General features: G+C 43.8%; 2 protein-coding genes across 3 annotated transcripts in view; both read right to left on the bottom strand.

Annotated features, from left to right (window-relative positions):
* Positions 1-1,954, bottom strand: part of LOC102824641 (chromosome unknown open reading frame, human C1orf74) — an 8,966-nt gene extending 7,012 nt beyond the window's left edge. The window contains exon 1 of the mRNA XM_006834044.1: positions 1,942-1,954. Coding sequence (XP_006834107.1) covers positions 1,942-1,954 — 13 coding nt within the window. The remainder of the gene's footprint in view (positions 1-1,941) is intronic.
* Positions 1,955-2,762: 808 nt separating this feature from the next.
* IRF6 (interferon regulatory factor 6) lies at positions 2,763-20,802 on the bottom strand. Of its 2 annotated transcripts, none has more exons than XM_006834042.1 (7): positions 15,779-15,955; positions 11,206-11,410; positions 10,038-10,166; positions 6,785-6,958; positions 5,373-5,765; positions 4,644-4,762; positions 2,763-3,463 (listed from the first exon to the last, which is right to left on the bottom strand). In XM_006834042.1, exons 1-7 carry the CDS (start codon positions 15,950-15,952, stop codon positions 3,239-3,241), a joined length of 1,419 nt encoding a protein of 472 aa, XP_006834105.1. In that variant the 5' UTR covers positions 15,953-15,955; the 3' UTR covers positions 2,763-3,238. The 2 variants fall into 2 exon arrangements, with proteins under 2 accessions (XP_006834105.1, XP_006834106.1); XM_006834043.1 differs by lacking the exon at positions 15,779-15,955 and adding an exon at positions 20,628-20,802 and having other exon boundaries at positions 3,175-3,463.
* Between the last annotated feature and the right edge of the window lie 2,185 nt (positions 20,803-22,987).

Below are 22,987 nucleotides of genomic sequence, written 5' to 3'. Positions count from 1 at the left end.
TACCAGCAATCTGACTCACACTATGAAGAGTTTCTTGAGAACAGTTCTGAGGAAATGGCCCACATTTATTTATACATAGTCATAGCAGAAGCTTAGGAATTGTAAATATGCTGAGATCTTACCCCAGAAAAATGCCCATTTGAGCAGAGTATGCACCTATGGCTTTACCTGGATAACTTTGTTGTTGCTAGGTGCCATCGAGTCAGTGCCAACTCATAGCGACCTTATGTACAACAGAACAAAACACTGCCCGATCCTGGGCCAACCTCACTATTATTGCCACGCTTGAGTCCATTGATGCTGCCACTTTGCCAACCCATCTCGCTGAGGGTCTTCCTCTTCTTCTCTGACCCTCCACCTACCAAACATGGTATCTTTCTCCAGTGACTGGTCACTCCTCACAATATGTCTGAAGTATGAGAAATAAAGTTTGGCCATCCTGGCCTCCAAGGAGCACTCTGGCTGCACTTCTCCCAACACATATCTGTTTGTTCTTTTGGCAGCCCATGGCACTTTCAATATTCTCCTCCAACACCATAACTCAAAAGCATCAATTCTTCTACATTCTTCCTTATTCATTGTCCAGCTTTTGCATGTATATGAGATTATTGAAAATACTATGGCTTGGGTCAGGTGCACCTTTATTCCTCAAGCTGACATCTTTGTTCTTTAACACTTTAAATGGCTTTAGGCTGTAAAAATTGGTTACTGTGGACTAAAGGTGGGGCCAGCCTGGAAGGAGGGTCAGCTTGAAGGGGCTCCCAATCTTTAATTCTTGTCTCAGTGATAGATAGCTAAGACTAAAATCTAGTCCTCTAATTGTGGAAATACTTTCTTCCATATTTATTCATTGATATTTTCACTGTGCTTAACAAAAACAAAGCAAAAAAAAAACCCAAAAAAAAACCAAAATGACTTATTTATTTCAGCAACAAATACTTGAGAGCATATAGTGTCCCAGATGCTATGCAAGATGCTGGCAGCAAAGTCCAAAAGAAGTAATCACTATCTTCAGCAAGTGTGTAGTACAGCAGGTGCTGGACAATGACCAGTGGCAAGGGAATTGATTTTTCTGAAGGGGAGTATGAGAGCATAGAACAGGAGGTGTAATCTAATTTGGTGAGGTGGACAAGAGCTGGGGTATATCATCTTAGTCCTCAAACTCAAGCAAGGGGAGGGCAAGAAGACAGATGGAGTTTCTAAAAAAGGAAACATGGTGTCTATCCATTAAGACCTGAGAAAGAGCACCATGGGAGATGAGTAGAGAGCCCTGTATGCACTTGTGCAATATTCCATAAAGGATCCTGAACAAGAAAACCAGGGAATCTAGTTAAGGCGGCATAAAACCACTCATCCAACCCTCTGGTGCTTTCTTAAATTTTCCATAGTGCCCCATGTTTCAACATTCTTTATTAGCTCACTTTCTGTGAGCTCCTATCCAGATGGACTGTCTTGACTACCAGAGGGAAAAGACCAATCCAGGTTCAAATACCTGCTTTCCTAATTTACCTACTGTGGGTTGTTTTTTTCAACTTTGACTGACCTAGATACAGACAGAGGCAGCTTAACTTCAAGATCAAATTCCTCATTTCAGCTACTCAACCAAATGACTGAAAAATGTAAAGTTCTGTGTCTTATAGGCTTCCTTATCTGGAGAAGCCCAACTTGTTCTCACAGTTGGGCATGTGACCTTTACCCAGATTTCTCTTGGTCATGAAACAGTAGATACCACTAGGTCCCTTCAAGATCCTAAAACCAATGCTCAGTTAAACATTCTGAATAAATAAGTCCCCCTGCCAACTTTGATTGGATTGAGCTTTGTATTTGAAAGCGAGTCTAATGCCTGTCATTCGGTGACGTGGTTTAGGGGCAGCAAACAAAACCTGGGCTTCCTTACTATGAGCTGGCACATGCAGGCATTCAAAAGAATGGGGTCTGTACCTAGAATTAGCATATTGCTTTCCAATTAAGTTTAAATTATATATATTTTCTTCTCCAAAAAGAGAAAGGTGGGGGGGGGGAGGCGGGGGTGGTATATTGGTTACAGATGAGAAAAGATTACTAAATAAGACCAGTTTGTGGCAGACACAGCTGCAATGTTCTACACCACTTGCCTCAATTCACACCCAGCTACCTTCACCAGGCAGGGAGAAAAGCAGGTTTGTGCTAGTTGAGGCTTTTCCAGAAGATCCCTGCCCAGCCTTCCTTCAGCCTGGCTTTAATACACCCCTATCTTTCCTAACTGCAAAAAATCAAAAGGATATTCAGACTGTGTAGAAGTCTCCAAACAAGGAGGAGCAGTACTTCTGTAGCCAAAGAATCGTATTCCACATGCGTGCTCACTCAATCTTTTCCTCAGAGAAGATAATACAAAAGGGAGAACTACCTTCTCTGAAGGCCACCACTCAAGTCATATACTTTCATCTTCGGCACACACAGTGGTATTTGAGAGGTGGTCAGGGAAACACTGGACAACCTATAGAACCCCTAGTTTACCTAGGGACTGTTGACAGCTTTCCTTTATAGGCTCAATTTATGAGCTTTTACTCCACAGGCAGGGTGACTTTCAGACTCTGGCACCCAGTTCTATTTAGATGTCAAGCTGGGTTCCTAAGCAACCCATGGGTTTCCCTCCCTCTCTCACTTGCCCCATTGGGGAGCCAGTGTACTATACTAGCAGAACAGGTCAAACAGAGCTCAATCATGGACAAATCAGTGCATGAGGGAACTTTAATGGAAGCGGGGGGGGGGGGGGGGGGGGTATGTGGTAAAAGAACAATGCAGAAGAGTTCTGTTCCAGGCAGTTATGCCTTGTAGAAGTAGAATGACATCACCAAATCCGAGTTTTATAAAGTTGGATGTAATTTCTGGCATCATTCCAACCCCTGCACTTTACAAGTGATGAAACTGAAGACAAAGGTTAAATAACTCATTCAAGGTCACAGTATGGAAAACAAAGCTGCAGTTAAAACCCTGTATCCAACTCCCAGACCAGATCTCCCTCTACCACGTTATACTACCATCAGCAGGTTTGAAAAAGAAGAAAGTCTGAAGGGTGATTTTTCCATAAATTACATCTCTCTCTTTTTTTTTTTTTTTTTAAACTAGGCACATTTTGAATGAGTCACAGACTACTAATAGTATTAGAGAGGAGGGATTTAAAAGCTGGTCAAATCTGAATAATAAAAAACATCCATATATACAATATTTTTTAAAAAAGAAAAGATGGTATTCATGGTCACTGAGCTGACAGGGCAGTGGGGAGCTGCATGCTTGGGGTGGATTGCATGGGCTGCCAGCTTTCCTGGGTTTGCAGGATGCGGTACAGCTGCTTCAGCTGAGCAACAATGTTGTCTTTGATGTCTGGAGTTGAGATTTGCAGGCGGACACTGCCACTGTCAAAAGATCGTGTGAAATCACCAGAAAACATCTCATAGATCATCCGAGCCACCACCGGAACAACCTGCCAAGGAAACAGAGCACACAGGTATCCGTTGAGAAAAGAGTTTTTTTTAAGCAACGGGAGAGCCTAAAGATTAAAGGAAGGACCAATGACTGAGTCTCTGGAAGTCCAGAAGCCTCCCACTCTAATGACACCTTCAACTCTGACCGTCCTGCCAAGGTTCATTCTAGAATGGATCCAAATAAGGTAAACAATCTAGATGTAGCATTACATCACATGCCTAAATAGCAAGACTTGCCTTTTAACAAAACTTAATCTATTAGCTGCCTCATCACACAACTCTAGGGGGGCAGGGGGAGTCAAAGTGGCCTTTATACTACTTGTCAGAGTAAGGTTACATTTCTAAAAGCAACTCAAAAAGATTTTTCTTATCAGGGGAGGAGGAAATTAAGGAGCTACTACCTAAGGGGCACCAAGTTTCTGTTTTGTTATTGTTGCTATGTGCCATCAAGTAGATTCCAACTCATCGCAACCCCATATTGACAGAGTAGAACCACCCCATAGCACTTTCTAAGCTGTAATCTTTATGGGAACAGACTGCCAGGACTTTCTCCTGTCACTGGGTGAGTTTGAACCACCAACCTTTCTATGTGCAGTAAGCACTTAACCATCGCACCACCAGGACTCCTGAGTTTCTGCCATCAAGTCGATTCTGATTCATAACAACCCTGCATAGAGGCTGCGTATAGATTTCCAAGGCTGTAAATCTTTATAGGAGCAGAAATCCTCATTTTTCTCCCTCAGAGCAGCTGATGGGCTTGAACTGATGACCTTTTGATTAGCAGTCCAGTGTTTAATGGAAAGTGGTGATGGTTACACAACATGGTGAGTGTAATGTCACTGAATTGTGCAATGTAAATTGTGCTTAAATGGCAAATGTTTTGTTATATGCATTTTATCAATATATAAAAAAGGTTTCAAATGGAGAGAAGGAATTCACCAAGAAAAACTGGGAAGGGCCGTGTCCAGTTAGGTCTCAGCATGACTCAAATGTCAGTAAGAGGATGAAAGATATGCTGTCCACTAAATCAGTCACTCATTTTGAATACTTTTGCATTTTCCAGCTTGGTCTCCCTATTCAAAGCGCAAGTCAGCTACCACCATCGAATAGAATTAATACCTAACTCAGGGCTCAATCCCAGACCCAGGGGCTAAAGCATTGGCAAAATTATCTCCTCACCTGAACCAAGATGAGTTTTCTTTCCAAGGGTTTCCCATCTGGCCATTCTTCCCCAAAGCATAAGTAGATCTCAAAAGGTGGTTGCTTCTCTATCTGTCCTTTCTGGTGGGCAATAAGATCTGCAGAAGGTGGGAAAGCAAGTTGGATGTACAGAGTCACTCCACAGCTATCTTTTATGCTGTTCAGTGTGGTAGCCACTAGTCATATGTGGCTATTTAAATTAATTAAAATAAAAGTTACACAATCATTACTCACAGAAGGTTATTTCTATTGGACATCACTGATCTAAACCACTTTGGGGTCCAAGCCATCTGGAAAAATCCACATTCACTGCTCTAAAACTCTGCTTGAATTCACCACTCAGATATTTCCCCAAAGAATATATGATTCACTGAATATGACAAACAGGGTCAACTTCAAAAGTTTAGGAAAAGCTGGTTATAGTTGCAGGGTGATGGCAAGGCTGCCTTTCTCTTCTGCCAAAGCCAACTTAAAAATAGCGTTCAGGGACCTAGCTTTGCAGTACAATTCCTTTCTTCAGTGCCTAAGTCACATTTTTCAGAGTCAAGGTGCTCTTCTCTTCATTTCCTCCAGAATGATTTGTTTTTTTAAACTAAGACCTTTGCAAAGTCAGGGAATGGGAGTAAAGGGGAAGCTGGGTTCTTGAGAAAGGAAGGGATGGAAGGAGGAAGGTGCAGTTCACATCATGGACCTGCTGAAGAGACTCACCGCTAAGGAATGTTTCCAGGCAAAATAGCTTGACCTTCTTTTGTCTTTCAATCAGGTTGGGAGCAACAAGCGATGGAGCACATGGCCCAGACCAGTACACCTTGCACTGGCACAGCCTGATAGCATATATGGCATGACCGCTGACCTCCAGGATCAGTCCTCTGTCCATGACATCCAGTAGCTTGCTAGTGAAAAGCTTCTGCTTCTCATTGGTAATATGCTCTGGTCCTGGGAATTTGACCTGTTCCAGGCTGACGGGACCAAAGAGCTCTTCCTGGTCAGGCATGGGGCCCAGGTCCCCATAGAAAAGCCGGCAGCCCTGAGGGTTGCTCACAGTCATGGTCTGCCCATACTCCTTCCCCCGGTACTGAAACTTGATGTCCAGGTCAGTCACTGCAAGGTAAGAGAGGACCATGAGAGTCTCACTCTACTGGTCTGTTGTTTATCCCTAAGGCTCATGCAAGTTCATCAAGATCCAGCTACCTTTCAACCAACTCTCAGGGAAGCCACTGCCCTTCTTGCAATAAAAGGAGACGACAAAGTATCCCCAGGACAGTCGCTCAAAAGCCTGCTTTGAAACAAACAGTTTAAGGTCTATCTATGCTATTTCTGTGCAGTTGTTACACTCTAAGGCTAGAACTTCACCAAGCAAAGAGATGGTCTTGGTCTTCTCACTTAAGACTAGTCGGTCTTCATCTTCACATTAATGGAAGGAGCCATCAAAAGTAAGATCTTGTCTGTGTTTCATTTTTGACTCACTCTTTAAAGAAATCAGAGCAACAGAAAGAAATACACATTTATCTTCCTTAAAATACACACACATGCACACACTGTGAACCTGGTCTAAAATAAACAATTAAAGGACAGTTCACAACAAAGTAAACATTCACTTAGCAAGTTTCTATTGAACCCTACAGGTCTTACCAAAGCTACTTAGTCTTTGGGACAAAATTTCCATTCCTAATACTAACACCCCAACCATGCGTTATGTGAAAAGAAGACTGGGACAATGAGACTGATTCATACACTTGTGCCCAAATCAGAAAGAGATTTTTATCTCTGGGTCACAAACACCACCCCCCCACACAAATCCAGAACTTCCTTACCCATATCCATAGCCACTCACTTCTTTATACCATAACTGGCCTTGTCTCCAAGTCTCCTAACCAGATTGATAAACCCAGGCTTCCCACTCACCTAGGAGGTAAGTAACCAGGAACTATCACCAATTAGAGTATTACTAGGGCAAATAAGCATGAACTAATGCTTCTTTAGCCCTCCCCTGGTAGCTCATCAGGAACCAGGTGCAGGCAGCTGTTCTATACATGGCAGAGAAATGGAGACAAAAGGTGGATAGGAGATGGTCCACATAGGAACTGAAGACACAGCAAGAAAGATCAGAGCTCACTTACTTGGGAGAGAGCTGATCCATAGCTCTGGAGAGCTATAGAAGGGCTGTATAGGTGCCTGGGGTACTTCCATCTCCAGAGGTTCCGTTTTAGGCCACACTGCTTCAGGGCTGCAGTTGCCCACACTGCAGTTACCTACACTGCAATTGCCCACGCTGGCTGGTGCCATGGGAGAGCCTAGAAAAGAAGGATGTGGGTGAGCAGGCAGGGGCACCACACATGCGTATCACCTGGCCTGATGCTCTAAGAACTAACAAGATCAGACAAGAGTCAAACACTAGACTGTGAGCCATCAGTGATTTCCCAACTCATTAAACATTCCCACAGCTAACACCATGAAAAATGAGGTTCTTCTACTTCTGCTTTCCCTAATAATCTTATTAGTTCTCCCATAAACACATAGTTCTAATAACCTGTTTTTACTGAAAATGAGAAGATCGCAAGTGTGTTATCCCTGGGGACTAAATTAGAATGGGCGTGGTGGTTCCCAATTGCAAAATGTGATCACAGCTGTCAAATAGAAGCTTATTGTCTCTCATAAAGTGAACTCAACAATTATATGACTAGCTTTGAGTAATGTTAACGTATAAGAATAAACAAATACTTGTATATGTATGAAAAATCTCTAGGGTATTCAAGAACCTAGAAAGATGATGTGTCTCCTTCAAGGTAGGAACTGAGAATGACAGGATGGAAAGGAATCCTTTTGAACGAAATTAACTTTTTGGACCAGTATGAATTTTAAACCACGTGAAAATGCTATTTATTCCAAATTACGCAATCAATGCTTAAAAAAAAAAAAAAAAATTCACCCTATTTCTCTGTTATCATCAAAGTTGGTTCTTTCCAAAGTCTGCTCCTAGCCTCACTTCTTATGCATCTATCCTTCAACAACTCTTTTTTTTTCTCTGCCCCAACAGTTCTGAAATCACAGAGGTTAAAGTTTCTTTGACTCTATGTATAAGTCTGTTAAATATATGTACTCATTTCAACTTTTCATTTTTAACAGGTGGACATGACCCATATCTCTCCAAAAAAGGATTTAAGACAATCCAGATCAGAAAGACACAAACAACTTTAATAATATAGGGCCATAAATAGGAAGCAGCAGTCAAGAAATCAAACAACATATTGCAATGGTCAAATCTACTGCACAAGGCCTATTTAAGGTGTTGAAGAGCAAAGATATCAGTTTGTGGACTAAGGTACATCTGGATCCAAGCCATGGTATTGTCAATAGCATCATAAGCATGCAAAAGTTGGACGGTGAATAAGACCGTAGAATTGAGGCATTTGACGTTTGGTGTTGAAGAATATTAAAAGTACCATGAAGTATCAAAAGAACAAAGTGATCTGTGTTAGAAGAAGTACAGCCCAAATGCTCCCTGGAAGCCAGGATGGCCAGACTTCATCTCTCATACTTTGGGCATCTTGTCAGGAGGGACCAGTCCCTGGAGAAGGATATCATATTTGGTAAAGTGGAGGGTAGGAGAAGAAGAGAAGACCACCAATGATCTGGATTGGCACAGTGGCAGCAGCAATGGGCTCAGGTGTAGCAACAATTGTGAAGTTGGCACAGGACCGGGCAGTGTTTTGTTCTGTTGTGCATAGGGTCGCTATGAGTAGGCACCAACTCAATGACACCTAACAACAACAACAACATAAATAGAAAATCAGGATCCTTGAAATGAATTTACCTTTTCAGGGAGTAAGAGTAAAATAATGTGTTAGTCAAAGGTTTGGGAAAAGTTCCCAGATTTACAGATGTCTACCTCTTAAAATTACACCAAGTGGGAATGTAGCATGTGGCAATATTAACCTGAAAAACCTCTAAGAAGTTTTTCTTTATTCAGCACTGGGTTGCAAAGATATAAATGGCTGAATAAGTAAAGGAAGGCAAATGGAGTGTCAGTTAAGAGTCACTTCTTGGTTCTTAAAGCTGGTGTATCACCTTGAGTAAAGCATCCTAAAATCCTAAAGAAATCCTTTTGATATGCTAGGTTTACTAGGTGGCACATGAATCTCATTTGACCCATAGCAGCCAGATTGTGCTAGAAGGGCAAAAAAACAATTGTTCAACTCAATGCAGCGTGTTATTTGACTCAGAGCATTTCTGTGGACAGTTGAGGTGAAGAAACTGCAAAAGGGAAAGACAACTTGGGCTCCAGGATACCCAAGATTGCACAATGGGAGAATCAGGACCAGCTTGCTTACAACAGTGGCCTTCCAACCTTGCAACTCATTTTTCCTGGGAAGCTGGAATCAAAAAGTTCATGAAGGAAAATAGAGGTAAATTCTATCAAAGTCTCTGGTAAGACTGAGGAATTCGCACTGACCGCCTAAGATAGGCAGCGTCCCTTAAACAAACAATAAATAAGGAGGAATATGATGCAGATTGTGCAGACCCAGTCAGGAGGTCAAGCCCCTGTGGGCCCAAGCGTTGTTGACCGTCCAAACCATAGGCTCTGAGGATCAGACTTTAGCTACGTAGTAGACATAGCAAACTGTCCCTCATCTGATTATTCAGTAATGCTTGTTAGTAATCTCATACATGAGCCCTGGATATCCACAGACAAATGTAAAAACCTTCCCTAAAAGCCGAGACTGTAAATTCCAAAAAGGCAAGTCCCCCTCCATCCAAAAAAAAAAAAGCTAAAGAGGATAGAGAGAAACACTGTTAACTGATGATATATGGAGGGGATAATAATCAATGTAATGAAACAAGCTATATGAATGGTTGAATGTGAAGCTGACGATGTGCCCTGTAAACTTTCACTCAATCCAAAATAAAAACATTTAAAAAAAAAAATTCTATCAAAGTCCAAAATTAACAGCTATCATTTCCTAAAAGATGCAGTCCAAGTAGAGTGTACTCAGATTTTATACCAAGGGAAACAAATGAAAAAAGTTTCCTATCACCCGTGAAAATGTCATCTGCACATGCCCAAAAAGAAATAGGTCATACTTATAGGCAACATTTAAAAGAGCTGATATACTTGTCACTGGGATTGGAAGTGAACTGAAATGATTTATTTCCTTGTATTATCACATAAGATTTAGAAAACTTACTTTAAACCCAGAACCAGCCAAATTGAATAGATGAAGCTTGTGATTCTTGCTTGCTAAGAGACCAGCATCCAGGCCACAGGGCCTGACCACTGCTCCCAGTGCAGTGGTGACCAAGGGATCAGCAGTGCCAAGGGAAAGCCTCTTATATCATCCTTATTTCTCTCTTGCCACTATCACTCACACTCACCATTAATGTTCAGGAAGGGGAAGGTGTCCTGGATGGGAACATGGTGCTGCGATTGGTCCAGTTCATCTTCGTCATCATCTTCATCTACATCATTATCCTTCTCATCCCAGGGAGCAGACCCTGTGGATCCTTCCCAAGAAACCAAGACACAAGGCTACAGGTGAGCAGCTCCAGGTGCACTGCCATTCCTGCAGCTGACCACCCTCCTCCCCACCCACACACGTTAGTAACTGCTAGCACAGAGCTTCCCCAAGTTCAGTGTGAACCCTCAATGCCCTAGATAAAATGAATTGGTGTATCAATGGTTGGGTCCAACTCACTCCACAGAGCCACAATGTAAACTCTCCTTCCCTCACTGACAGAAGCTACATACCCGACTGTTTTCTAGAAATCTCTTAATTCCTTCTCTTTCTACACATTAGCCACCATTTTAAGGACTTAAAGTCGCCAACCTTTCACCCTTGTAAGCTTCATGTGAGGAAGGAGTCCTCATTTCAGGGTCTCAGTGGCTTCACTGGAAGATAATTCTAAGTTAACTGGCTCTTGATACTTGTTGAGCACTGGACATATAAGAGAATTAAGTCATATTCACTTAGCAAAAGTATCCTAAAAATTAAATGATGAGATGACACAACACTTACAAAGAACTTAATAGCTTTTTTCTATCAACTGATTTTGACAATAGCCTTTGAAGTAGGTAGGAAAAATGAGAGCCCACATTTTTAAAAGTGAAAACAAACTCAGGCTCAAGACGTCAAGTGACTTAATACAGTATCTATTACCCAAGTAGCAATGTGATAAGAACCTGCTTTAGAACTCAAAACTTCCAAGTTTTAATTTCTCCTCTTCCAAACTACCCAGCCTCTCTCTCCACTCAGTGCTCAGTCCCAAGAGAGAGAGACTGTTTTTACAGTACAACTCTATAATCTTTTCTTTCTAATGCTTAAAGCAATCAAGCTAATAAATAATTCCCCAATGTGAACAAGATGTTGCTGAGTTCACATCATTTTGTTCTCTGGGTCCTTCTGAGGGAAAGGCTTTCCTGCTTTACCAGTTTCAGACTTGGTTAGCCAGGCTGCAGTCTCTTTTTAAGGGCAACGATCTCTTTAAAAGTCTATCCCAGGACCTGGCATACTGCCCACCTTCTCCCCAGCAGCTGGGGCCTCACCTGGGTTAATGATCGAACCCTGAGGCTGGGGGATGTCACACACTTGATATATCTTCACTGGGTTCATAGGCACCTCCTTGGTACCATCATACATCAGGTTGAACTCCCTGCTCTTGTTGAGTGCACAGCGGAGCTGGGCCTTCCATTTAGCAGGGTCAGGGTCATCCACCCCTTCTTGGTACTTTCCTGTCTCCACAGCCCAGGCCTGGGGAATGGGAAACCACAGTAAGGGTCTTGTTTTGCCCAAAACCACGGTGTATAATGTGTGCTCACTCCCTCATTCACACACACACATACACACTCACACCTGTTTGCACCACCATTCCAGGCCCATCGTACAGAAACACTGCCTTTAGGACAAGGAAAGGCAAGGCCTGTAGGGAAATAAGCCATGAGCAATCTTTTAAAAGCTTTCTCTCAAACACTCATACCTGCACCTGGCAGACTATAGTGTTGTAATGAAGGGTTGAAAATAAAGTATGAAAGGATGTTCACCAAAATGCTAATGATAACTCTCGAGAGCGGGATTTTAGGTACTTTTGGTGTGGCGCTGCAGGTTAATGTGCTGGATAGCAAGGTCAGTTTGAACTGCAAGGTCATGGGTTCAGACCTACCAGCTAATCCTCAGAAGCCCTATACAGGATCACTATGGGTCAAAACTAACTTGATGGCAGTTAACAACAAACAAAAGTTTGATTTTTCTTGAATTACAGTCAGAAATAAGGCAAAGGAGGGTGGCAGGTGATATGAAGAGTTTGGCCTTGCTGTTCCCGTGTTCAGACTTTGATTTGATATATAAGGGGAGCACAGTGGGTCCATAGGATAAGCACAAAGTCTGTGGTTTGAGCTCACCAGCCATTCCTTGGGAGAAAAATGAGGCTTTCTGCTCCCACAGAGATTTACAGCCTGAGAAATTACTCAACAACACTTAATAACAAAAGTGAAAATCTGTTGTATAAAGGGTTGTAGAAACCAAGTGCTTTAAGAATAACCACCTCTAGGAGATTAGGAAGTACACTTTCTAGGGTTCAGTTTGCCCCACTGGCCGAGAATCTCAAATCCTAATAAACCCACATTCTTCTCTCGTTCTTCAAACTCCCACTTCACTGGAAATCCAATGCTGCTAGCCACACCTGTGGTTGGTGGCAGGGGCTAAAACCGCTTTGGCGCCTCCTCTCGGGTTTTCAAATATGGGAACTCACAATGCTTTTTCTGACAAGGGTACAAAGTAACTTCTCCAGTGAAGAGCAAGAAAAGACTGGAGCAATGCATTAGAAACACTGCCCTCCTTCCAGGTTTAAGAAGTTTCTATGCCTCTGCTGGCGAGAAGATATTTGCTTTTCCCCATTGCTCATATACTTCCAGATCTCTAAACTGTCTTTAGGATCCCTAGTGGTACAACATTTAAGCATTCAGCAACTAACCAAAACGTTGCTGGTTCAAATCTACCCATCAACTCCATGCAAAAAGACCTAGTGATCCGCTCCCGTAAAGACAGTTGTTGTTGTTAAGTGTCGTCAAGTCGGTTCCGACCCATAGCGACCCTGTACAGGGTTTCCAAGGCTGTAAATCTTTACGGGAGCAGAAAGTCTCATCTTTCTCCCTCAGAGCAGCTGGTAGTTTTGAACTGCTGACCTTAAGGTTCGCAGCCTGATTCGTTAACCACTACGCTACTAGACTATAGCCTAGAAAACCCGAAGAAGCAGTTCTGCCTCTTGGTACTTGGGGTCTCTGAATCAAAATTCAACTCAACAGCATCTAACAAGAGCTTTTTTCATTAGCAAAGAACAACACAGAACGCGTACCTGTCAACTTTCTCCAGCTGGCGAGGCAATTCCCTGCCCCTGCTCCTGAGCATAGACTCCTTCTAAACTTAAATTGAGAACACTTTCTGCCCTATTGTTAAGACCTCTGAATTCCCCTCAGCCACTTCACAATCATGAGGAAATCTCTTTCCATGGCTAATCTAAATCTCTCCTCCGTTTCCTTTTACCATCTTCTCACACTTGGACTCTTCCATTTATTTTATGGAATGGAATGAAGAGATTTGACAAAGTTGGGCTGCCCCAGGAGGTTTAGCAGTCTCTAGGGGGCCTGACTGCTATTCTATTCCTTCTGACCCTCACTCAGGGGATTTCAACTTTCCTACTCCCTAGGCTCCGGGAGGCACATCTCCAGTTACCTGGTTCCTGGCTGCTGCCTCCCTGCATTTCCCCCTTCCTTTTGTTTGGTTGTCTGTACCCACCCAGCCAACTCTGGCTGTGCAGACTTTGGCACAGGTCTACAAATTTCTGTGGCTCCAGAATGCCCTGCCCCTCATGGGAGAGTAGCCAGACTAACTCAGAACCGCAGTCCCAGGCTTCCTGCTCACCATTCCCAGAGCCATTCCCAGACCCCCTCAGATGGTTGGTGCAGTAGAAGGTAATGCCCTTGATGGTTGAACGATACAGTCAAGAAAGGTCCTACTATGTACCACATGACTAATCATTGTGAGTAACAAACATGACTCTGTTCAAACACCTTTTGACACTTGCTTCTGAGAGAGCCTACTCACTGTGCAGACCTCTGTTGCTCTTCATAAAATGGAAAGAATGCTTGCATTTTAGTAATACCTTATAAAGCCCTTCCCAAACAGTATTTCACTTGATTCTCACAATAATCCTATGATGGAGCAAGACTGACTTCATGCCTATTTGACTGATGAGAAAGATAATGCCCAGAGAGGTTATATGATTTGCTCAAGGTCATGCATGCAGCTGATGGTAGTAGGAGTTGATACCAAGTCTTCTAAATTCCTGGTCAGAAAGAGCAGCATGATAATGTAGACAGATAAACCTAGGTTCAAATCTTGGCTCCACCAATTACTGTGCAATTTTGGCAAGTTACACAGACCCTTAGAGACTCAGCTTTTGCATCTACAACATGAGGGTAGTAACTCCCTTACAAGTTGACCATGAGAATTACGTAATAGAGTAGATATACGGTATACAGCAGGGACCCACTTATTGTGAGTGCCCACTCTTTTAGGCCTTCCCAGTCACCACCATGCCTATAGATAGACAGCTATAAAGCAGCCTCCCCACAGCCAGCCATTCCTCAAGCATTAAGCACACAGATGGTCTTGTGAGTGGGGCTTTTAGAAACAAGCTTCCTCCCCAATGGCCTGTCATAGCCAGACACTTCAACAGCAAACCCAGCTTCAGATCAAGGCCATAATGGGAGGCCAGATGGGCTAGGGGAAGGGTTACTAGCAGGCCCATCATTGTCTCAGTGTCCATTCTAATAACTGAATATGGTTTACAAATATTTTCCTTATCATTCTTAGATCATTATTGAATATCCAAATTCAATCAAGAGAGCTCATTTTCTTTCTTCCTAAGTACTTTGAGACCTGGAGTCCTGGTGTGGAGCTGCAGGTTAATTGGGGAACTGCAGTCAGTTTGAACTGCAATGTCAATGGTTCAAACCCACCAGCAGCTCCTCAGAAACCCTACACAGGGTCACTATGAGTCAGAACTGACTCCATGGCACTTCAAACAAACAAAAAACCCTGAGACCAGTTTTCTCTTTTCTACTCATGATACAAATGAGTTGGGTGAAAGCATCTCTAGGTAGCTCTCCTTGGAGTCCTGAGCCTACCCTTTCTGACCCACCCTCAGCAAGAACCTGGGATGTCAATCTTGAGAGGCCTAAGGTGGAGAATGAATTTCACTTCTGATGTTCAGCTTGTAAGTTATGGAAGAAAAAAAAAAAAAAGAACAACTCATGTCTCCATGTCTTGGAGGTACAAGATGGAAAGCTACTCGTGCTGGAAGACAAGCAGCAGAGAGAAGTTGGTCTGGAGCAGAGCTACAACCTCCAGAGTTGGCAGACCACATGAAACCCCTTCCCACTAACCACCTTCCCACTTACTTCTGTCTTAAATCTTGGGTAAAGTATCATGGGATTAAATTTTGTCTTCAGTACAATAAAAGAACTATTATATCAAAGCCACTTTCTCTTGAAGAAAGCATTTGTATATTGAAAACCTGTGGCTAAATCACCTTTAATTTCTAGCAGTGGTTAGAGGTCTGGGCGGGATGTTTTAACATGAAAAGAAAAACTTCCTGAAAGCTCTCTTTACCCATCCTACAAGCTATGTAAGGAGCCTGCTAACAGTGGATAGTTGAACGCTGGTCACAGTAACTGTTCCCAGGACCAGGCATCTCTCCTTAAAGCAAAACCCCTGAGACACAGAAGTGGGGAATCCTTGATCCCTGACCTTTGATAGCTTTTGGAATAACCACTGACTGGAGTTTAGCCAACCCCACCTCTCAGATCCTTTGGGACATGAACTGAATACCTTCAGCCAGTGGGAGAGAAAATAAAGCATTTCAAACACTATAGACATGTCCCAACAAGAAGAATTATTATGCTGCTAAGGTTGGGCATCCCATCATAAACATTCTGTTTTATAAGAGTTTGGGGTATTCAAGTGTATTCCTTGTGCCAAAATAGAAAGTGAAAAAACAAAAACAGAAATGCCTGAGAGAACGAGATAAAAAGCTCAAGTCAGATGATAAAAGTTCTTTACCTTGAAAATGGTATTTTCTTCCTCTTGTTGGGGACTATGCCGAGTGGCATGTTTCCAAGGAATCTGAAAGCGTTTGGTGTCCCTGTGTAGCCAGATGAGCCCAGGGTATAGGCCACTGTCCACTTGGGCAACCAGCCAGGGCTTCAGCCGGACTCTACGGGGGTGGAGGGCCATGATCTAGAGGGTGGGGAAAGATGGAAGAACAGGAGAATTAGGCCAGGGACTGGGAACTTTTCCCAGCCACTGTTCCCGTATGATAGAGCTACAGTTTCATTAGATTACGGCAAAGAAACTAAATATGGGAATAAACTGTGCCAGGTGGGAAAGGAAAAAAAAGAGGCTAAAAAGGTTCTTTTGATTCTTATTCCAAAGCCATTTATACTTCATGCTCCAGCCAAATCAGACTTATCATGCAAGTAGATCACATTTCTTCTATTTAAATCCTGAAGCAGAAAAAGAAAAAGGTGATGTCATCTCTGTTGGAACACAGTCCTTCCTGAAGTACTGAGGGCTTTGCAAGAGAACAGAAATGGCTCTTTTCAAGTTCATCACAGCAGAGGGAAGAAAAAACATTCTGGGAATGGCAGATAGGAAGGGTCTTCAAAAAGTTCATAGAAAAAACGGAATGAAAAGATAATGGAATTCTTCCACAAACTATTTGAACTTCTCTCTTATATGGACAAGAAGTTGAATGCCTTCTCTTTGAAAACAAGAAAACTAAAATAAGGGACTATTCTAGTAAGATACGGCACTCATCCCCTAAGAGACAAGTCAGTGAGAAGCGGACACTAGGTGCCAAAGTACTCACTTAAATGGACAAGAAGGCAGTGTATTCAAATGGAGTTGAAGGGCAAGGTCTCAGGTCCGCTCCCTTGCTCCTGGCCACCCAAAAGATTCCGTACCTAAAAAAAAGAAAAGAAAATGGGGTCTCAGCTGGTTATTCACAGGGCAATTCAGCATCTAGTAGAAGGTGCAGGAACTTTGGAGACACAGGTTCTAAGACCACTTCCCTGCAACTGAATCTAGTAAAGCTCAGAAGCCCTAAGGTAATCAAGTATCAGTTTCTGACCGTAGAGTACTAAAAAGTCATAAGACAAACCCTGCTCAGGAAAGAGAGCTTCCTCACCTGGGTCTGTTTATTTCCTCACAGAGGCTGGAGTGAACGGATTGGTTGCAGTAGGCAGCCTGGGTAAAGTCTGAAACTAAGTCTCATAAAAATATGCGGGCAGAACAGATAACATATGGCTGAGGCATTTACAGCAGGAAACACAAAAACCGTACTGGTGCCTGAAGGGAAAACCAGCAACTAGAAAATTGTTCAAAGGAGTCCTGGTGGCACAATGGTTAAGGAGCTCAGCTGCTAACCAATAGGTTGGCAATTCAAATCTACCAATTGCTCCTTGGGGGAAAAACCTGCTGGAAACATATGGTGATCAGCTTCTCTAGAGATTTACCTGTTAGGAAACCCTAAGAGGTAGTACTACTCTGCTCTGTGGGGTCACTATGAGTCGGAATACAATGATGACCCATAACAACAGAAATGCTTGGGCCATTGTATCAGACTTTTTGGTGTTTTTGTTTTGTTTTTATTTAAAGTGAGAAAGCAGTACTTGGAAAAATAGCATTTACTTACACAACAAATATTTGCTCATTGGCCACTATGTGCCAACTGTGTTAATACTAAACACTAAAGCTCAATGTTTTCATCTGGGGCACCTTCCTAATGACATCCACGCTAGAACTACTACTGAAATCTCACAAGGCCTGGGGAAGATAAGTCACCTTCCCGCCCACAAAGATCCCCTCCTGGATCACGGTTCAGAAACCAAACCAGCTGAGTAAGCTTGAAGGCGCCCACTTGGAAAAGCTTAGCTGAGGGGGTGGACCCTACCAGCACCTCTCCCCTTACCTGAGCCAGACTCCTAGTGGGAAAAACCCAAACCCAACTCAGCCTCTGGCACTTTAAGAGCAAGGCAGGGCTTGCTCTCACCTGAGCTTTTTGACCCAATTACCAGGCCCTGCAACTGCAACTGAAACCTTCCTACTGGGGGCATAACTGACTGTGGGCAGGAAAGATGGTCAGGTAGTGTTCAGGTCTTCCCCTCCCCCATGTCCTTGGCTTTGGTTTAGGTTTTTTTAAGGAGGCAAGTCAAACCATCATACCAGGGAAGGCCTTTACAGAAGAGGAAATGCTTATTACACAGAAGGGAATGCATAGTCTCTTTAGAGCAAGTTCTACCTTCTCCACCCCAGTCTTGGAGCAGTTGAAGGTACTAGAAGAAGGATGGAGACTAGAGGAATGAGCAGTGTAATGGTGAGCCTGGGGAGGGGCGTTTGAAAATGACTCAGTTGCACTATTGACAAGTCCCGTTTCTGAGCCTATCAGGCATATGGAATCCACCTCTTGACTACTCATGGACTTTGAAGAAAAGGGCTTACCCTATTTGATTCATAGCCCATCAAAAAAAAAAGTTGGCAACTTCAGGCCAACACAAGGAGCTGCACATAGTGAAAGGAAGGGAGAGGCAGCCACCCATAGAGATCAGTGATTAAGATCTAGAGCCCTGGTTCTCAGTGTTCTCCCAAGATGGCACTACACCTGACCAACCCCGCCTCCAAGCCCCATGGGAAGGAGCCCTAGTCTGTTCCTCCATGCCTTACCTCCCTCAGCCAACCTTCTCCACCTTTTGAAAGTCGGCCAAGACCTCCCCCATCTGTCACCAGTAACTTAGACTCTAAAAATAGACAAAGGAAAAATTGGAAGCAACCAAAATGGCCAAGAGAAGAATGGTTAATTATGGTGCATCCATCCACAAGCTGCAATATTAGGTAGCCATTAATAAAGGTGTTTCTGAAGAATTTTTATTGGATTTGGAGAAATGTTTACAATAAGCGGCTAAGGAGGGAAATCCTTCATATAACGCTGACTGTATAGTAGTATCTCCATTTTGCAACTCAACATATGGAATTTTTAAAAAGGAAAAGAAATACACCAACTCAACAAGATCGTCATAATGGCTAGCTGGTAATATGATTTTAAGTGGGGTTTTTTTTGTTTTGTTTTTTTAATTCTCTTATCTGCTTTAGATATGACTTACATTGTCCTGTAAGAAAATGCACTGGACCACAAGGTTGGTTTGAAAAACAAGGTCGGCAGTTCAAGCTCACCACCTGCTCCTTGAAAACCCTATACAAGGACGCTATGAGTCGAACAGCTCAACAGCACTTAACAACAACATAATGAGCATGTCAACTTTTTTTTTTTTTTTTTTTGGTACTCTAAAAGTAGTTTCCTTTTTAAGCCACAGGAAGTTAATATAAGTATTAACTTGGCCACTGATATGAATATACAAGATGATGACCTTGAGCTGAAGAGACCATGGTAAACAATATTTTATGCTTGAAGTGTTGAATTTCATCCTCACAATATTGTTATTTATACCCATTTTACAGCTGGGTTAACTGAGACACAGAAAATATTAAGTCTACCAAGGTGTTCTGTACTGAATTCTATACGCTGCTCTCCAAGTCCCTCCTTGTTCTTCACACTAAGAGGACCAAAATATCAACAAAGATCCCAACAGCATGGAAGAGATTGGGAAGGAGACTGCCTAACACCATCCTCAAACACAACTACATCAGGATTTACTTTGAAAATAAAACCCTCACCACCCAAATTCCCAATGCCCAGAGAATAACCTTAGCCTGGTATCTCTGGCTACCATCATAGCAAAATCCAAGGGTTGTGTCTCCAACAAATATTTAACCAGCCAAGGGACAAAAATGCCATTTCAACTGCTCCCCTAATACCGAGCATAGGACAGGGACATTTTCAGCTTCCCCACACCCCCATTCCAGAGAACAGGTTCTCCACAAACACCCTCACCTCCAACCCCTGCCCAGACTCGTTTCCAGGCTAGCACTGCCCCAGAGCAGTCTCCGTGGTTCATGGGTTTGTCGACTAAGGCACACCTGCTGTTTCTTGCAGTCCTCAGCAGTAGTCCTGTTTTTCTCTTCCTCTTGAAGGGAACTGAAATATCACCCCTCCAAATCCCCCATGCTCTTCATCCCTGGGAATTGAAGGTGGGGTATAAGAGTCACAGGGTCTTAGGTGCTGCTCTCATGCATAATACATACATCCTCTGGGTCAGCACCAGCCTACACCAAGCCTGACTCAAGCACCTTCTCCAAGAGTGCAGGGTTGGGACAGGGGTGACCCCTTTACCACAAAGCAGGCTTGCTGTAAAGAGCGACACCCCAGGCCTCCTTTCAGCCAGACTTGGCGACTTTCTCCACACTCACCCTCCAGACCCTTCAGGCAAAGACAGCCTCACCCCCAGAAGAACCACGCCCAGCATCACCCTCCACTAGCTTGGCTACACAGAAATCCAAGGGTGTTTCCCAAGCCCAGGGCAAGGGGACTGACTGTGTTAACTCAGAGAAAGAAAACAAACTGGCCAATGCTCTGGCCATTCCCAAAACACCCACCAGGGCCAAGGGACTGGGAAGGCCCACAGGGGCCAGCAGGCAAGCAAGGTGGTGAGACGAAAAGTAGGGGAGGAGGAGGGCCTTTAGTTCTACCCAACAGTGGGGAGGGGATGGGGACTGAGGGTCTTGAGCAGCACATTTAGTGCCAGCAGGGAAGGAAAGAGAGTGGACACAAGCATGAGGCCAGAAGGGGCCAAAGATACCTGGACCGAAGCGAGAAAACCCAGCCCCAGCAGTGTTCCCAACAAACAGAAGTCCCCAAGCAAGCTTTCCCACCCACAAACGCTGGAGTGGACCCTTCCCCACCTGTGGCCGGTTTCTCTCCTCCTTTCAGTTAGTTTCTAAAAGTTGGCGTCCTCACCTTTCCTCAATCACGCTCAAACCAGAAGCCGACGTCCCTCCAAATCAAGTCCCACGTAGGATCACTCGTCGCCACCGTGTTCCTCGACGGCTTGGGCAAGGGGCGCCCGCTCTGCGCAGGCAGGAACTGCGAGATCCCCTCCCAGTCCGGCACCAGCCCTTACCTGCCCAGCCCAGGTGCGCCAGACTCACGTCAGCGCCTCCGCCCCAGGACGCCGCAGCCCTACCGCCGTCCGGCCCCGCCTTCCCAGGTGTGGCCACGCCCTCTGTTTGCCGGGATTGGCGGGTTCTGCGGAATACGATACTGTACTTTTCAGGGCGATTCAGCCCTGTCGCGTCCCTTCACTATCCCGCACTCTAATCCAGCTTTTAAAAAAGTACCAGAATCGGGTCTAGCTCCTAAACTTCAGGGCTCGTGGTCGTGGGAACTGGAAGGACCTGGGAAGGAATATCTAAAGTTCCTCTTCTTCATGTCCCATAATTATCCTGTGTAATGGAGACAGTTAAGCACGTTTTGACATTTGGGTTGACATTACTACTTGTGGGCCAGAGTTTATTAATGGAATGGGACGTGGGGCACGAACTCAATCCTGTCTGGAGGAAAAAGTATGGCCTCCAGGACGGGAAATCTACCTTTTACTCGTGTATGTACGATCCTTAACTTCTTGGACTTCATCTATCTAATGAGAATAATAATTCCCGTTTTTTCTAATCACTGGTATGGCGCTGTAGGATTAGCACTAGACTGCGAACCACAAGGTCTGTAGTTCGGTGGCTCAAACCTCAGAAACCCTTTACATGTTCTCTATGAGTTGGAACCAACTCCAGGCACTTAACAACACTTAATCAAGGAACGCTGGTGGTGTGGTGGGTAGAACGCTGGGCTGCTAACCAAAAGGTCAGCAGTTCAAACCCACCAACAGAGCTGGAAAGAGTAAGGTTTATCTGTTCAGCAAAGATGTAGTCTCAGAAACCTCATTGAAGTTCTACTCTGTCCTATAAGATCTCTATGATTTGGGACCAACTCGATGACAGTTGGGTATAGTGTAATAATTTAAAAGGTTGACTTCCGGAGCCAGCTATTAGGATCCAAACCCCCACTTTGTCAATTACTATAGAACTGGGAGTTTTCTCTGAAGCTCTCTAGGTCTCCTAATCCTTACCTGTGTTGTTGCTATGTGCCTTGGATTCGGTTCTGACTCAGAGCGACCCTGTACAGGGTTTCCAAGGCTGTAAATCTTTACGGAAACAGAAAGCCTCATCTTTCTCCCTTGGAACAGCTGGTAATTTCGAACTGCTGACCTTGAGGTACGCAGCCCGTTTCGTAACCACTATGCTACCAGAGCTCCTTAATCCTTACCTGTAGAATGAGGTTAATAATAGTACTTACTTCATAAAGCTGTGGGTATTCATGATAGCTGTCAAGTAGGCTTGTATCCATGACAACCTTATGTTAAAGAGAACAGAACATCGCGGGTCCTGAACCATCTTCATGATCATCCGCATGTTTGAGTCCACTGTTAGGCCATTATGCTGTGCCTTCCAACATAGGGTGCTCATCATCCAGTACTACATCAGACAGTACTCTGTTATGAACCACAGAGTTTTCCTTAGCTAAGGAGCTCTGGTAGTGCCGTGGTTACGAATCAGGCTGCAAACCTCAAGGTCAGCAGTTCGAAACTCCCAGCTGTTCCGCGGGAGAAAGATGAGGCATTCTACTACGGTAAAGATTTACAGCCTTAGAAACCCTTTACAGGGTCGCTATGAGTTGGAACCGACTCTACGGCATGCAGCCACCACCACTAGTGGTTACAAGTACATCAAGCCTTCCTTCGTAGTCTGTCTTAGTCTGGAAGTTCCACTGAAACCTGTCTAGCATGGGTGACCCTGATGGTATTTGAAATACTCATGGCCTAGTGTCTGGCATTATGGCCACATGCAGACAGACAAGTGGTGGAAATCCTATATGAGCCCATACAGTTATTATTGGTGTAAAGATTTAAAATATGATTGAAATGTTGTGCTTCCCTGCCTTCTTTCAGTGTCCCTAATACTAACTTCTAGTTTACCAAGAAGTTCCTTGATTTGACATGTCCATTGCTTATTACTTGTCTTCATCCAGTCCACCCACAGATTTATCTGTCCTCTGTCCTTACCCTCTAGGAAACATGCTTTCTGCAGGCTGGAAACATGGAAAAAGTACATTCAAATGGAAAGAGCCCAGTGCCTGGGATCTAATCTCAACTTTGTGACTCATTTGCTATGTGACCTTGGGCAAATCACTTGACCTCTGTGGGTCTGAGTTTTGTCATTGATAAAAGGGGGGATTTGCATTAGATGTTGCAAACTCAGATGCTTACA

The sequence above is a fragment of the Chrysochloris asiatica genome, unplaced genomic scaffold (genome assembly GCF_000296735.1).
Source record: "Chrysochloris asiatica unplaced genomic scaffold, ChrAsi1.0 scaffold00009, whole genome shotgun sequence".
Taxonomy (NCBI): domain Eukaryota; kingdom Metazoa; phylum Chordata; class Mammalia; order Afrosoricida; family Chrysochloridae; genus Chrysochloris; species Chrysochloris asiatica.
Note: the sequence above shows the minus strand (reverse complement) of the source record. Positions and strands in the feature narration are given on the sequence as shown.